At 39.9% G+C, this 17463-nt stretch overlaps 1 protein-coding gene across 1 annotated transcript in view; it reads right to left on the bottom strand.

Annotated features, from left to right (window-relative positions):
* Positions 1-567: 567 nt before the first annotated feature.
* C4H10orf53 (chromosome 4 C10orf53 homolog) overlaps positions 568-17463 on the bottom strand; it is a 30882-nt gene continuing 13986 nt past the window's right edge. The window contains 3 exon segments of the mRNA XM_027947879.2: positions 568-745; positions 747-819; positions 15360-15479. Of these exon segments, the coding sequence (XP_027803680.2) occupies positions 568-745; positions 747-819; positions 15360-15479 (371 nt within the window).

Genomic DNA, 17463 nt, shown 5'->3' on the forward strand with positions numbered 1-17463 from the left:
GTGGAGCTTAGTGGCAGGTGTTCTAGTCATTGGGGATGTGGGACCAAAGTCCCTTTCTCCTCCTTTCTTTTGTTCTCTGGCCTTGAGATGAATGATTGGCTCTGTCACGCACCCTCACCACGGTGTGCTGCCTTGCCACAGGCCTAAAAGCAATGAGGCCAATTGATCAGAGCCTACAGCTCCAAAATTGTGAGCCCAAATAAACCCTTTCTCTTTGTGAGCTGATTATCTTGCCTATTTGATATTGTGATGGAAAGCTGGCTAAAACATTGAGGGAAGGACAGATTGGTGATCTTTCAGGAGGAATAATATGGTAAAGGAGTAATTGTGGCTGTCCCCAACTTTCCAAACTAGGTAGATCATTGATCATAACTTTAATTAATGTGGGGGTTGTAGTTGGGAAAAAGAGCATTGGAGAGAAGATGTATTGGTTTTACTATGAGTCGTCTGTGAGTCAACTGTTGTTTGTGGCTACTCAGCCTCTCTTCTTTCTTACTCTGGAAACAGATCCACCATTCATTTTCTCCTGGAAAACTAATTCCTTTCCCACTATCAATTCTGTTGGTTCTAATAGGATTGAGTTTCCATCCTCTCTACCCCAGAAGTGAACATGTGGTTCAGACCTGGCCAACTCAGGTCACAGAGATTGGTCTTAAGTGGACACAGGACTGATCCAATCTGAGCTGATAAAAATCAGGCTGTGCTTTTATTGGCACTCTTGGGAAGAAAAGCTATTCTTTCTATTCAGGTTTCTCAGCCAGTGAAATGTCAGCCTGGGCCTGCTGGTGGCTGTCTTGTCACTACTTGGGGTGAGCTTGCCTGAGAACAAAGTCAATGCTGAGGACAGCAAACAAGCAGCGGAGACAGAGCCCTGCTATTGCTTATTGATCTCTTGTGTTCAGTTATGCTAGAAACTGGACTTTTCAGTTATACTAATCAATATATTTTTTATTTCTTGAAGCCAATTGCAGTGGGCCTAACCCATTTGAAGAGGAAAATTTCCTGACTTGGCCATTGAGATTTGGAATTTTGTGCTTTACAAAGGAGTCAGGGCTAGAGAAAGATCTCGGGAAGTTAGAGCTGAAACTGTGGGTGTGACCTCAGGATGTACGGGGGAGAAGGTGGTTGTGGAAAGACCCACAAGATGGGCCAATATTTGGGAAATACATCCAGAAACACCTCTAACTTCAAAGCACTGAAACCTTCTTATAAAGTCCTGGAAACTTCTTATAAAGGGCTAACGTTTGTAGCAAATTGAGAGAAACATTAAAATAGTTAAAAACGGTAAGGTTCTATTGGATGTTTTGGGAGCATTTTACAGAAAAAGGGAGAATAGATGACTCTTTAGAGACAGTTTCCAGAGTACCTCTACTCAAATGCCACTGTGCTGCCTAGATTTAGTGCTTCTCTGCTGCTTTCTTCAGAAAGTACAGCAATCAACAAGTAGTTTGGATATTTTTCCATTGTGAGTTGAGGCATCGAACTCATTTAACCCATCTTCCCAGTGATGCTGAGTGAATATTTAAATGACTGGCACATTTTGGGGGGTGTACTGGGATTAAATTTAACCACCGAGCCACATACCCACCCTTTTTATATTTCATTTTGAGGCAAGTTCTTGCTGAGTTGCTTAGGGCCTTGCTAAGTTGCTGAGGCTGGCTTTGAACTTGCAATCCTTCTGTCTCAGCCTCCTGAGACTAGCACATTTAAGTTTTTCCCCACACTTTTTATTGGTTAATTTTAGTTGTACATATTGATGGGATTTACGGTTACATATTTGTACATGCACACAATATAACACCATAATTTAGGAGATGGTCATATTTTAAAAATAAGAATTAATCAACTCTTGGAGTTGCTCTGAGCCTCTTTTGGTGTTATTTAGGCTCTTGCTTAAATTTTGTTCATTTTTGGAATAGTTGCATGAACCTGGTTTGTTTTATATGGGTACTATAGCTGGATTATGTTTATTGTTGTTGAGGTAGAATCCCAGAAGTTTAGTGTTGAGAAAGTTGCAAAAATAGCTCTAGCCCCATTCTAACAACTAAAGGGGATAGAACAAGAAAATTTAGACTTGGGGTCCTAAGCTTGGACATGGACTCTACCCGCAAGCTTGGCCACTTTTTACCTAAATGTGCCAGCCTCAGTAAGTACCTCACCTCCACTAAAGCTCAGTTTCTTCATCTGCTATATGAAGAAAACATTGCATGGGGCTGTGTAAGGCTCTTGCAAGGGTTCAATGGCATTAGCCACATCAGGTGATCACATCAGCTTATGTATAATAGGCAAGGGTTGATAATTGATAGACATCACAGTAGAGGAGTTCACTTCTTGGCTTTGACAATTTTTTATTGTATACTAACAAAGTTCCCTGTGCTCACTGTAAAGATTTCAAACTATATAGAAGTATATAAAATAGAAAGGAAAGTTTCTCTACTGCTCTCCTATTTCTTTAATTTGTTCTTGGATAACTCTGGCAATAACATTCTTTCTGATATATTTTTCCTTGTGCAAACGTGTGTACATTCACTACATACAAACTGTTAATGTATTTGGGAACCAGTACACAAAAATGGGTTGTTTTAGTTAGGTTTTTTTGTTATGACCAAAAGACCTAACAAGAACAATCTAAAGGAGAAAAAGCTTATTTTAGTCCATGATTTCAGAGGTTCAGTCTATAGTCAGCCGACTCTATCGTTAGGTCCAAAATGAGGCAGAACATCATGGCGGAAGGGCATGGCAAAGGAAAGCAGCTCAGGACATGACAGCCAGGAAGCAGAGAGAGCCCTGCTCATCAAGAACAAAATATAAACTTCAAAGTCACGCCCCCAGTGACCTACTTCTTCCAACCACACCTATCCGCCTATAATTACCAGTGAGTTAACTCGTATCCATGTATTAATGCACTGATTAGGTATCAAAAAGGAATCCCTTATTCTTTAGCCATCACCTCTGAGTCCCCCTTCTGTTAGCCCTATAAAATTACTTTCTGTCTCTGCATATTTGCCTATTTGGACATTTAATATGAATGGATTCATATGATATGTGGCCTTTTATAATTGGCTTCCTTGACTTACCATAATGTTTTCACGGTTCATTCCTGTTGTTGCATGTATCAGATATTTGTTCCTTTTTGTTCTAGAGTAGTATTCCATTGTAAGGAGACACCACATTTTGCTTTTTCGTTCATCAGTTGATGAACATTTGGGTTATTTCCAACTTTTGGCTATTATAAATAAATGCTGCTTTAAGCATTTATGAACAACCTTTTGCATCAATACATTTTCTTTTTCTCTTGGGCATATAACTAGGAATAGAATTGTTGGGTCATATGGTAATTGTATATATTCCTTTTATAGGAACTGCCAGACTGATTTCCCAAATAGCTGCCCAATTAATAGTCCCACCAGCAATGAGTGTATAAGGGTTCTGATTTTTTTCACAGACTCAACAACATGTGTTGACTGTATTTGTCAGTTTTGCATTACTACAATGAAATACTTGAGGTAACTAAGATACTTAGAGAAAAGGTTTATTTAGCCCAAGTTTTGGAGGTTAAAAATCCAAACAGCATAGCACAGGTTGGGCAAGGGCCACCCTCTGACTGCATCACCTTATGGCACATGGTATGGCAACGGTAAGAGTGTGTGTCAGAAGCAAGCAATTACATCTCTATAAGGGCAGTTGAAAGAACCACCAAGGAGTACCTTCTGAGGGCAAACATACAGTCATCTAAGGACTTCATTAGACTCCACTTATCAAAGATTCTATAGAGCACTTCCCAATAGCATCACCCTGGACACAAGACTTCAATCTGGGAGTTACTCAGACCATACCAAACCAAAGCATTGACTGTTTTTGGTAAAAGTCATCTTAATGGTGTAAAATGGTATGTCATCGTGATTCTTGTCTGCATTTCTCTGTTGACTAATGTAGTTGAGCATCTTTTCATGGGGCCTAATATATATATATATATATATATATATATTTTTTTTTTTTTTTCTTTTTTAAGAAATACCTATTCAGATCTTTTCCCCATATTAAAATTGTGTTTTGTCTTTTTGTTATTTAGTTGTAAATGTTCTTTTTATATTCTAGATACAAGTACTTTATCAGATAATATGATTTGCAAGATTTTTCTCACATTTTTTGAGTTTTTACTTTCTTAATGATGTCCTTTTAAGGACTGCCACAGTCTGGCTGGGCACAAATGCCGCAGTCTGGCTGGGCACAAAATCACGAGCCACCACACAGCTTGTAGATTCAAACAGCAACTCTTTATTCCCGAACTCACACCAGCCGTCTACAAACACGTTCTGGGGAAATCCACGTTCTCTGCCCAAATCCACCTCCACTGGGCTTCTATCTCCCAAAAAAATACTGTCTGAATCCCGTGAGAACTCAAGGGGAACTCAGGCAGCAGGATATGCCCTATTCCCAGCAGGAATAATCTTAAACCTGGAACGCCCTAAACCCGATTATCCTAAACCGGGAACACCCTAATCCCGGATCCGCCCTGGTCCTTGAGCAAGGTCACCTAACTGCAATGTCACTGCAAAATGTCCTATTTCCACGAGTCCTTCCACTAAGCAACATGGGGTACGCTGGCAAGGAAATTGTCATACCTACTTGGCTAATGGCTCCCAGCAAAGGACAAGTCTTTTTTTTTTCATTTTGATAAAGTCCAATATATATATTTTTATTTTTACTGCTTATACTTTGGGTGTCATATCTAAAAAAAAAACTATGGCCAAATATCAGATTATAAAGATTACTCCTAAGGTTTCTTTAAGGGGTTTTATGGTTTGGGCTTATATGTATAGATCTTTCATCCACTTTGAGTTGACTTTTGTATCTGGTATGAGGTAGAGGTCCACCTTCAGTTTTTTGCATGTGACTATACAGCTGTTTGAGCATCTTTTCTTGAGCCAAGTGAATTTTGAATATATATTTTTTCCAAATACTGAATTCTCTCTTTAGTTCAACACTCTTTCAGTTGCTTCTTGGTCTTCATGTCTTCAATGACCCTCTGCTATGCTAGAATCTGGTTTCTCTGTCAAGCTAAACCCAGATGCTTAATTTTTCACATTACTTTTTAATAGCAATATATGTACAATTTTAAATTTAAACACAAACTTAAAAGATAAAAGTGGTGTAGAGTTAAAGGTCTCCCTTTCATTGCTGTCCCACAGCCACCCTAGGTCTCCCTCTTTGGAGGTAGCTACTCCCTGTTTTTTGATATTTTATAGAGATCTAGCTTATATACATATGTTCTTTCTCATTTTTGCATAAACTGTAACATAATATAGATATACTTTACTATGCTCAGGTTTTTTTTTCTTTTTACTTAAAGCAATGTATTTTGGAGATCTTTCCATAACCATACTCCAAAGGTCTCTCATTCTTTTGACTGGACATGTTGACTTCATTGCATGAATGAAGCAGAGTTTATTTAATTGGTCTCTTGTTCATGGATATAGGGCAGCTTCCTTTCATTATTACAAGCCAGGCTCTAAAGAGTTTCTTTTTTCCTATGTAAATAAGTATATGTAGATGTAGAGCTTTAGGATAAGTCGCTTAAGGGGAATAATACTTAATCAAGAGATACATGCTTATAAAAAAGAGATACATGCTTTAAATTTTTTGGCAAATAATGCTAGATGGCTCTGCAGACATTTTATCAACTTATACCACTCCTACTGACTCAGGAATGCTTGTTTCCCACATCCTCACCAACAGAGAGTATTGTCACTTTTTGATTTAGTATCTCAGTTTCAATTTGCATTGATCTGATTATAAGTGAAGTTAAACACTTTTTTCCTGTGTTTAAGATCCATTTGTGTATTCTTTTCTGTGAATGGTCTATTTATTTCCTTGCCTTTCTTTTCTATTCCTGTTGGCTGTTAGTCTTCTTATTGATTTGTGGGAATACTATATTGATTAAAAATAAGAGTTGAAAATATTTTTTCCCACAGGTATTTTAATTTTTTAAAATATTTATTTTTTAGTTGGAGGTGGACACAATATCTTTATTTCATTTTTATGTGGTGCTGATGCCTCATGAGTGCTAGGTGAGCACTCTACAACTGAGCCACAACCCCAGACCGATATTTTAATTTTTGATGGCAATTTCTCTTTTTTTGTTTAAACACAAAACCATATTTATTCTTATGGAATTGAATTTATCCATTTATTCTATTATGTCTTTGGTTTTTTGACTCATAATTAGAAAGGCCTTCTTTATTCCAAGTTTATAAAAATTTCAAGTTTATAATTTTATTTATCACACTTAAATATTTGACTCATCTAAAATTTATTCCAGAAGAAGGGTAGGTATAAATCCAGCTTTCCTATAGATAGCTTTCCAATTTTTCTGACAATATTTAGAAAGAATATTCTTCCCTAGTGATTCAACCTTTATCATAAGATATGTTCCTTTGTGTATCAAGTTTGGATTTCTACTCTATTTTTTGGCTATTATTACTTATCTATATTTCAATACAAACTCTATAATCGTTTTGTTTTATTTTCAAAAAGTCCTGATGGTATTTTTACTGGGATAACATTAAATTCAGTTTTACTTAGGGCGATTTGATGGTTTTTCAGCAGCATGAGGGAGATAAGATGAGAAGGGTTTTAGAACTGTCTAGAAATGTTCCCAGACCTAAAACAGTTTGTCCTAAGACCAGCATCATAAGCCCTCAATGATGACCAGGTCCCCTTTAATACAGTAGCAGACAATCCGTGAACACCTACCAGAGCCTGCAGATGGCAGAGGCTGCTGGCCTCCTTCCATTCACCATCCTGCCCAGCTACTTTATTAACAAGGTGTTTTAGCAGTGCGTTGCAACTTAGCTGAACATCTCTAACCTCCAATTCCTTTGGAAGTAGGTTTAGCCATGTGAGTGGAGGATCAAGTGGGGCTTCTGAGAATTCTTAAAAGGGAGTGGGTAAGCTAGGCAAGGTGGTGCACAACTGTAATCCCAGCTACCCAGGAAGCTGAGGTTGAAGGACTGCAAATTGGAGCCCAGCTTGGGCAACATTATGAGACCTTATCTCAAAACAAACAAACAAACAGGGAACATGCCCTTCAAGCCCTTCTTGTCCCTTCCTCTTTCTAGCTGCCTGCAACACACACCTGATGACTAAAACTCAGTATCCATGATGAACCAGAGGGCTCCAAGCTGAGATGCCAGAGCAGAGGGTCAGATGGAATCAGGGTCTCTGGAGACTGAGGAACTCTAGACTTTCATATTCCGTGTTCTTGAGAGAAACAAACCAATAAGATACTTATATCATCTAGGGCTGGGGTTGTGGCTCACCAGTAGAGTGCTCGCCTAGCATGTGCGAGGAGCTGGGTTTGATCCTCAGCACCACATCAATCAATCAATCAATCAATAAATGTATGTGTCCAACTACAATTTTAAAAATTTTTTAAAAAGATATTTATATCATCTATATCTGTATCTGTCTTTATAACTATATTGATGTGGCATTGGCTTCCACAGTTATAAAGGCAGAGATAGTTTCATTATCTTCTATCTGCAAACAGGAGAACCAGGAGAGTCAGTGGTGTAGTTTCAGTCTGAATATGAAGGCCTGAGCCAGGAATACTGGTGCTATAAGTTCCAGTTTGAGTGTACAAGAAGACCAGTAATCCAGTCTGAGAACATTTGGCAGAGAAAGCAAATTCTCTTCCCTCTTCTTGTTCTATTCAGGTCTCCAATGAGGCTCACTCACACAGGTGAGGAGGAAGTTTGCTTTACTGAGTCCACTGATTTGAGTGTTAATCTCATCCAGAAACACCCTCACAGACATACCCAGAACAATGTTTGACCAAACATCTGGGCACTCTGTGCCCGGGTCAAGCTGATTCATAAGATCAATCCTCAGAACTTCTCACCACTAACTGGTTTCAACTAATGTTATTTTGGATATTTTCTCAACAGGCTGCTGAACTTGATTCTATTCTTCAAGAGCACAAAGGTGGAGAAAAGAGAGTGCCTCATTGCTGAGCTGCTCTTGCAGAGGTGGCAGGGAATAAACCAGCATCTTCAGCTTGTGGCAGGAAGTACCTGCAAGGTTGTACCTGGTGCTGTAGGTCGGGGTGGAGTAGGGGCAGGCAGGGCTATGAGGAGGGTGTGATAGATGAGCCTCTAGGGATCTGAAGGCTTCTGTCAGCCAGAGAATATAGCATGGGTATTCCAAGAGGAAGCAGAACCAGAAGAGCAGAAAAGAGTAAAAGCTATGATTTACTTGGAGGAATTATGAGAAACTTAGAGTAACCAGATCATATGTGTATAGGATAAGTCGTATAGGTCAGTCGTAGGACTTAAAAGTCCTGAAAAACCATAATGAATCTGGGGAACAATTTGTGATACAATATTGGAGCAGTTCCAAAGCTTAAAATAAAAGTTAATGGAAAAAGGAGTGCTTTATAAAAAATTTGTAGCCATGGTTCTTAACCTAGTTTTGCCCATTCAATGTATGATTGCATTGGTATTAGAGGTTGACTGAGGCCGCATATTTATGCCCTGGATATATTATATCAATCTCCATCAGAAGTGTCTGCAGATTGAACAGGCTGAAATCTGATAGTCCTTGGGGAGGTTTCCCTCCCTCTCAATTTTACTCCTTCCCTCAAAAATCACAGTTCCATAGTGCCCTTTTCTCTAAATAAAATACAAAATAGGTCTGGGGATGTGGCTCAGTGGTTGAATGTCCCTGAATTCAATCCCCAGTAAAAGTAAAAGACCCACTAATATAAATGTATATTTTAACAAGTAGATGTGTATAGAAAGGTAAATGATTTTTATATGTATAACCCAAAGTCTGGCCCTGTCTTCTTGGTTTATGGGTACAAGTGAAAGATTTACCCATAAAACTCCAAATTTGCTCAGAAGTATCCTTCTGCATGGTCGAAGGACAAATCCACATCCTCCAAGGTGCCCCTTCTCTGGACAGAAGTGGTAGGGGCTGGGTGCTCCCACACTCTGGGTGGCCTGCCTGTTTTGACCCACCTCTAGCATGTTCCAGGGCTACTGACTTCTGAGGCCACCACTGCTGCTGTGCTCATGTTGGGAGTACCCTTCCTGCTGGGCTTTGCCTCCACCTGAAGAGTAGACACAGCCTTTGCAAAATAAATCTTTCCATGTCACAGCTCAGTTGTTGCTGTAACTGTTAGCAAGAGCTGGCTGGAGGCTTAGGGACAATCAATCATGCTCAAAAAGCACCAACCACAGGATGATTGCCAGCCTAACCCCAACATATCTCCAAGCTCTGAAAGCAGCTTCCCTCACCCCTCAGGAGTATTTCCAAGCTTTCTAGGTTACCTGGAATCCAGACCCAAGAACATGAAACCAAGAGGGAACAAATAGCCCATTTCACTTATCTAGGACTAGCCTTCCCAGCCCTTCTTAGGCTGATTGATATAGGGCAGCTCCATTTTCCTTGGGGCAAGTGCCCATCTCTATTTGTAGGATGTGGTCGTGTCCTGACACCCCAGTGCCAACTATATCAGAACACAGATGAACTGTGAGCAGCAGAATCACCCAAAGCATGTGTTACAAAGGCAGATTCCTGGATCTTATCCCAAATCTATTAAATCAGAACCTAGGAATGGGACTTAGAATCTGCCTACAGGAGAATGTAAAGCCAGTACATTCCTTAGAGGTAGAAGTTTGGGTTGTAAGTGTTACATATTGGGGGCATCGATAGTACAATTTGGACTGAGCTCCTCCTAACTTGTCACTCCCATGGGAAGAGGGGACTGGGAATTACCATTTTTCTTCGGTCTTCTGGGTCTCAGTTCTTGACCTCTTCTGAAGGACCACTCAAACAAGAACACACATTATCACAGAGATCTGCGACTGTGTATGCAGATGTAGTCTAACACTTCACTAAGAGGCAGTCCCCATCAGAAAATGTGAGCCAAGAGAAGCAGCTCTGCCTAAAATGCCCTCCCCCAATAAAATGCCTTGATCACAGGAACAATAGACTTTCAGAGTCTCAGCTTTTCACGTGTTATTTAAGAGATCTGTACTCTTTGCTTTTTATTTGCATAACCAAATGGTTGGGTCAAGCGGTTTCATTGGAACAAAAAAGTGTCTACACACATCACCATTGTAGACAGGAAGGCTACCAGGGTAGAGAAACCTGTAGACAGGGGAGAGGGACCATGGAATTTATGTGGAAAATGATGCCCATACAATAAGGGGGAGAAGAGAGGTTCAGTGGATTAGACAATGGAGACAGAAGGGAAGGAAGGGGGGATGGGAGTAGGAAAGACAACAGAATACCGGACAAAACTTTTCTATGTTCATATGTGGATGCACAACTGGTGTAACTCCACATCATGTAATACCACAGGAATGGGATCCTAATTACAATAAATTATACTCCATGTACGCATAATATGTCAAGATGCACTGTACCGACATGTGTATCTAAAAAGAACAAATAAAAATTAAAAGAAAAAAGAAAATGATGTCTAGACCAAAGAAGTATATTAGAGTGAATGATCCACAAATGCGCTTGTTTTTCACTTGGCATTACGTTTTTTTTTTTTTTAAAAATTGAGCCAAAAGTTTGAGGGACTGGGGGTATAGCTCAGTGATAGATGCCTAGCTTTCATATGGTCCTGGGTTGGATCCCCAGTACAGACACAAAAAAAATGAAGTTTGAAATAGAAATCCAGATTCCTAGCCTTTTTGGAAAAATCCAGAAGATTGATACCACCAGACCAGTTTCCTCCTGCACAGAAAACAGTGGTATTGGAGTTGAGGGGTGGTCACCCCCTCTAAGCCCAGGCACCTGTTCTACTAGTTCATACCATTCCCCCTCCTCCTCACAGTCCCCACAGGAGGCGATATTCATGGTCACTCCTCATGCTTTACCCCTGTTTTCTTATCCTAGCTTAGCACTCAGCCTGTTGCTGCCCGGACTCTGTAAGCCTTAGGGCACAGGGCCCCAGAACAGTGGTTCATAGCTGGTTACACTGAGTGCCTGATTACACCACAGTCTAATATGATCTTTTCCATGATCCTTTTAAATGTTCACACAGTTTGGCAAGAATCTCTCTCCACCCTTTATGTCAGACACCTGGGCTGGTAGTTTCTTGTCTTTCACCTGGATTTGGCCAGCTGATGTGTTTCTCCTGGAAACTTGGCATCCACAAGATGGACACACATTGTCATCTGGGATGTTCCTTCCCTATAACCCTGCAATGCCTGCTAGCTGGAGGTAAATGTCACTAGCTAGAGGTAAATATCTAAAGGAGGAGGATTTAAGCACCACATTTTACTATTACTTTGTCCAGAAGATGTATCAAATGGAGCAGCCTTTGCCACTGAAGGAATGAGGATTCTTTTGGGTTCTTCCCCCATCTCCCTACTGCTCCCTATCCCCAGTCCCTCAAACTTTTTTTTTTTGGTATTGGGAATTGAACATAGGGTGCTCTACAACTGAGCTACATCCCTGGCCCTATTTCCTTTTTGTTCTGGAACAGGGTCTTACAAAATTGCCCAGGCTGGCCTTGAATTTGTGATCCTCCTGCCTCAGCCTCCTGAGTAGTTGAGATTATAGGCATGCAGTGCTGTGCCCCATTGGGAACTGATTTTGAACACAGTTCTCTTCTACATGGCTTTTTCACGGTATTGGTTAAGATTCTATTTATTTATTTATTTATTTATTTATTTAAGATTTTAAAGGCCAAACCTAAGGAAGAGAGCAGGTATAGCCAGTGAGGCCCCAGGCAGCAGCCCTGGAAGACCCCCTGAAAAATTATTCTTTTTAACTGTTAAAAGCCAGAAGAAAGAAATGGAGCAATCCCAAATATCTTTTTAAAACTATTGAGAGTGATATTTCTAATTTTATTCTAAAACATCACTTTCTTTATATGTTCCACTAATAGTGGCATTGATTTGACATTTTATAAAACTTAAAATGTGATCTAATTAAGTATTGTTTTAAAAGTGTTAAATGTATCTGTGTGTCTAGGTTGTTAAGTACAGATCACTTTTCCCTTGATAGGGAGCAAGCTGGTGTTTCCTGGCCCTCTGAGGGAGGTATGTTCAAGGAGGCAGAAGATAGACGAAGGTTCTTCAGATGTTTCCAAAGAAAACCTAATGGCAGAGGAGGGTTAGATTACTGCTAGCTGGAGGTAAATGTCACTAGAAGATAGATGGCTTCTACATCAAAGTCTTAATTCTATTTTCAATGTTTATTTGAAAAGTACCCCTTCCAAGGTTTGGATATGGTTTCTCCTAAAGATCATGTGCTGGGAGCTTGATCTCCAACAAAATAGTGTGGAAAGGTGGCTCAATTTTTTAAAAAGAGCTGACTGGGAGGTGACAGGGTCATGACCGGTCTCATGCCCTCCCCTCCCTGAGTTCTTGGGTCTCTCAGGAGTGGGTTGGTTTCCTCAAGGTGGGTTGTTATGAAGAGTGAACCTTGTTTCTTGCTTTTCTCTCACATGTGATGCCATCTTCCATGTTGTGATATAGCCAGCAGCCATCACCTGACTCTGATGTCATGCTGTTTGAATTTCCCAGTCACAGAATTGTGAGGTAAACAAACCTCTTTTTTTTATATATTATCCAGTGTTGGGTATTTTGTTATAGCAAACCAAAGTAGATGAAGACAACCACTTACACACACTTATGAACAAGGAAAAATCAAGGCACTGAAAACATTTATGATGTGGAAGGAATGATAGGCTTACTCTCTCTTCCCCATTCCACCCATTTCTTCACCTCTGTGACTTTTCCAAGTAATGTTGGATCAAACATCATTTGCCTCTGATCTCAACTGGAGTGCAGAGCCCTGGGCACAAGCATTTTCCAGAAGCTTTTTGTACTCTGGATTTTCTTATAATCTGCATGCAATTTTTCCTTACCTGCCCTTCAGTTCTGGTCATGGAGGGACAGAACAAGGAGGCTGCATGGAGCACCTGGTACCAGTTCAACATTAGGGTTACAGAGCCCCCAGAGAGGACATGGGATTCCACAGTGCTTGGAGCTGACATTACCATTCCCAGGGCAGATGGGGGGAACACTTGTAATTTTAGTATTCAGCAGAAGTAGTTTTGGCAGTGAAAATGGGAATCATTGCACAGGAGGAAGAATTGTCCTGATTCAATGCCTGTACTCAGCAAAGGCTCAGTCACACAGGAAGAAAATCAACATAAAATGTTAAGTTTAAAAAAAAAAGTACAAAATTGTGTACAGATAATGTGATCCCAAATGGGTAAAAATCAGTTTCTGTACCTGCCTATCTGATCTTTATGGACATTCAGACCATAAATAGAAGAAACCCAAAGTAAAATATATTAAAATGTTATTAAACTTTTCATCCTTATCTTACCTTTTCTTTAATGAAAATGTATTTTTCTTGTACTAAAATGTTTATATTGAAACAAAGATAGAATCCCATAGAATCTATAGAAACTGAAATTGGTCTTTGGAAAAAAAATGAGACTGAATCAAGGGTCACTAAAGGCATGAAAATCAACACAAACACTGAGAGAAAGAAATTTTTTGAGCCTGTTTCTTACTAAGGCAATGATTAAATATGTTCAAAGGGTTCTAAGTGATTGGTAATCTGGGTCAGCTCTGGTAAGTGATGTTTGACCTGGAGTTTTAAAATTATATCTTCTATTTCATCAAAAACAACAACAACAACAAAAACCTGTACAAGGGGTTTCATGGAGTGTCTGTTGGCCTTTGGAGTCTGGGGTGTGGGAGGGTTTGAGGCTGTCCAAGTTCATGAGAAGGCTTGCTCCCCAGGTATGTGGGTTCCCTACAGGCCTTGAAAGTCCTGCTCCTTCAACACAGGACCCAGTCTTCAGTGGGGTAATCTGCCTGTCTGAGGCCTTTTTAGCAGGACTTCACCTTTAATGTCATTAGACTGGTGTCTACATATCTCCCCTCTTCCTTACTCTATAACTAAGAATTTATCCTGCAGTTTGTGTATAGAACCTGGTAGCAAAAAGAATATCATTTTGACATGACTTATTTTTATTCTGACCATAGCTACAACCCTCTTTATACAGTGCTATGTTCCCCTCCAAAGGAATGGGCTGCTACTTCCTGCTTCTGCTCAGGACTCTTCCTGCCCTGTTCAGAGCATCCTGTTGGACTGGCTAATATAAGAGAAGGCAGATACTTTTCTTATTTTAAAGGAGGATAATTGAATGTTTATTTCAGTTAATTTTATATTATCAATTTAAAATATTTATTCCAGTGGGAACAGGAAATTAATCTATAGAAATAACCAGGTTTCCAAATACTGTACTGACATTGACTTTTGGTTCAGACTTCCAAAGGCCTAAATTCCTGCCCCTATCCCCAACCCCAACCTTTTCCTTCCCTTTAATTTTATCTGTTCCTAGCTCTTCACTTACTATAGAATGGAAACTCAAATGCTTCTGGCAATGATGCGTTATTAGTAAGGCATGGTGCTTTGTTATTAGATTGCATTTTATTATTTCCTTCAGCTCAGTATGTACCTGATATTGGAGGGCTATTCCTATGGGTCAAGATTGAGAGATGCTGCAAATGATGTGGTTTTATTATTTTTGTGGCCCCTGTGCAGCCATACAGGAAACCAGAGGCCAGCATCGCCTTGTTCTGATTGGTAGAGCCCGATGTCCATGTTCCGGAAGGCCACTTTGCTGGCATCCCAGAATGGCCAGAGGCAGCTGACATTGTCTGTTCCATGAAGGGATCAGTCGGCATTTAGCACGGCTATTCTGGCCTCTTCACACAGTGGGTCTAGCTTACCATCACCTCCTTGGGAGAGAGAAATCATTTTCTTTTGGCCACCTTTACACTCAGTTTGATATTATATTAAATACAACTGGGGCTTACACCAGGAGTGCATTTTCAAAGGCCACAGGCATTTAAAATGTTAATTAGGCTTTAACAGAGTTAGTGGATTGTAAAAACTCTTACTTCTGAGCACAGGGATGCATGCATAGTGCCAGTCTTCCAGGCCAGAAGCCCTCCAGGGCAAAGAACTCCCTAGAATGTTGCTGATGATGCCATATACTACAAGCAATATTGACTTTAATTGTCTTAGCAAGTTTAGATAGAACAAACAAGTGGAACAGAAATTACTTTAAAAGCAAATAATAATAAAACACACCTTATTAAAGAGCAGAAAAAGCTATTATCTTTAAATTCCATCATATATTTGAAAGCTCAGGGCTTAAGTTCATTTTTTTTTTCTTTTCTGTTTTCAGTGTTCTGGAAACAAGCTCAGTCACAAGCATTTTACTGTGTGTGGTTGGAATGCTCTCCTTCATGTGCTACAGGTTGCGGGGCTCTTAGTTTGAATTAAAAACTCAGAAAGAAGCTTACCAAACTCCAAGTCCTTAATGTTGCAATGGAAGACGATTTCTTCATTCACCATGAGTTCTACCACATTCCAGTCTTCTATCTTCTCTAGGAAGACATCATGTCCATCTTTGGTCAACACAGCTGGAAAAGAGAGTGAGATGGGGACATGGGGACAGACTCCAGACTAATCTGATTGTAGTTGTCCTCATGGATGACAACAGTTTGTTGGCCCGCTCATGGCTGTAAGTTAACCAGATGGTGGGCACGTACATGGACTGACCTAATGTGTACTCACCCTGACTGGGAAGCACAGCTAGACATGAAAAATTCAGATCTTGGTTACAAATTACTCCAGACCCAGAGGATCTGCTGGGCAGTAGCCTTTCTCTAGGAAAGGGTTACTGACCTTTCCACAGGTTTAATCTCATAGAGATGATGCTCAGTGTCAAGGGGGACTTAGGATTAGGCAGCTTCATTCTTACTGAAGAAATATAATTGGTAAACTGTCCAGATGGAAATTAACAAACCAAAAGCTTTAAGAAGCAATTCTAGTCCTTGGCCCAGGAAATGGCACTTAAAATAAATCTTTTCCTTTTTCCTATAAAGGAAAAAACTAGAAAAACAGGGAGATTTTGGCAACAAGATGTTCTTTCTTTCCATATTATTACAATGGCAAAACATGAAAAAGAGAATGGTTGGGTAAACTGTGATATGTTCATAGGCTGAGATTTTATTTAGATGTTTGTGAACTTTTTCCCCACCTTTTTTATTGGTGCACTATAGTTGTGCATAATGATAGGATGTGTTTGTTGTTGTATATTTGCACATGCACACAATGTAACAATATGATTTGGCTACTATCACTTCCCAGCATTTCCCCACTTCCTCCCTACCTCTCACCTCTTGGTCCCTTTCCTCTATTGACCTCCCTTTGATTTTTAGGAGATCCATCCCAACCTGTTTTCCCTTTTCCTCTCTAGCTTTTGCATATGAAAGAAAACATACAGCCCTCAACCTTCTGAGTTCCATTCATTTTCCCACAAATGCCAAAATTTCATTTTTCTTACAGCTGAGTAAAACTCCATTGTGTATATATACCACATTTTCTTTATCCATTCATTCTTTGTGAACTTTTTTAAATAGCAAGAATAATACTTGTGATATAAACAAAAATCAGGCAATAAATATGTATAATTCCATATTAAAAATACATGCCCAATATCAATTAAAGTACATATTCAAGAAAGAAGAAAAATACCCAGTGGTTATCTCTCCGTGGTGAGCTGCGATGGAAAGAGAAATCAGATTGGGGACATATTTTTTTTAAAAATCTTAGCATTTCAATCAGTCTTCAGAGGAGAAAAGCAGACATTTATGTCAGTTAATTGCATTTAATTACAGAGACAATTGCTGTTTCAAAATGTTGGCGTGTCCACTTCTTCATCTTTCAATCAGTTCAAGAACATCTAGCCCCAACTGTGAGCATTTTAATTGTGTGATTTTAATTTCACTTGTGGAAAGAAACTTCAGAAAGACTCAGTGAGAATCTCTATTAACAAGATAACACTGCTTGGGCCCCTGATGGCAACCCTAATTGACCTGCGTCAGCTAATGCCTCTCTCTACGGAATGCCATGTCATTTTCTTTGGCATATTTATGTTATTGTATCCTGTTTAAGTGTCTTGTTCTTAAACATCTTTGAAGAAGGTACTCAGCTTGGACCAATGACTTGTTTAAATGAAGCAGTCCTGCTGGTGTGGAATGGTAGTTGATTATCTACCTTTGATTATTTGGGGAGACATGCAGGCAGGACAAAGCACAGGTTTTTTTGGGCTTACAGTTCCTCAAGCAGCACCCCCTGAGGAGAGAGCATCAGTGGAAAGGTACAGTGGGGCCTCCATGTTTGTTGGCTTTGCATTGTACTGCGGAGGAATGGACTTCAATCTGACAGGAAGGCATCAGGAAACAGCTCCCTCTTTGGGGAGCAAGGTGCTGCTACTCTCCTAGTCACACCCAAGGCCAACTCTCCAAGGTTTGAGGGATTCTGGAGAGAATGTTGGCCAAGGAACTTGGAGGAGGAGTCTAGGGGGCATGAGCACCCTGCAACCTGCCCATATTCCCCTCC

Source organism: Marmota flaviventris, chromosome 4 (genome assembly GCF_047511675.1).
Source record: "Marmota flaviventris isolate mMarFla1 chromosome 4, mMarFla1.hap1, whole genome shotgun sequence".
NCBI lineage: Eukaryota > Metazoa > Chordata > Mammalia > Rodentia > Sciuridae > Marmota > Marmota flaviventris.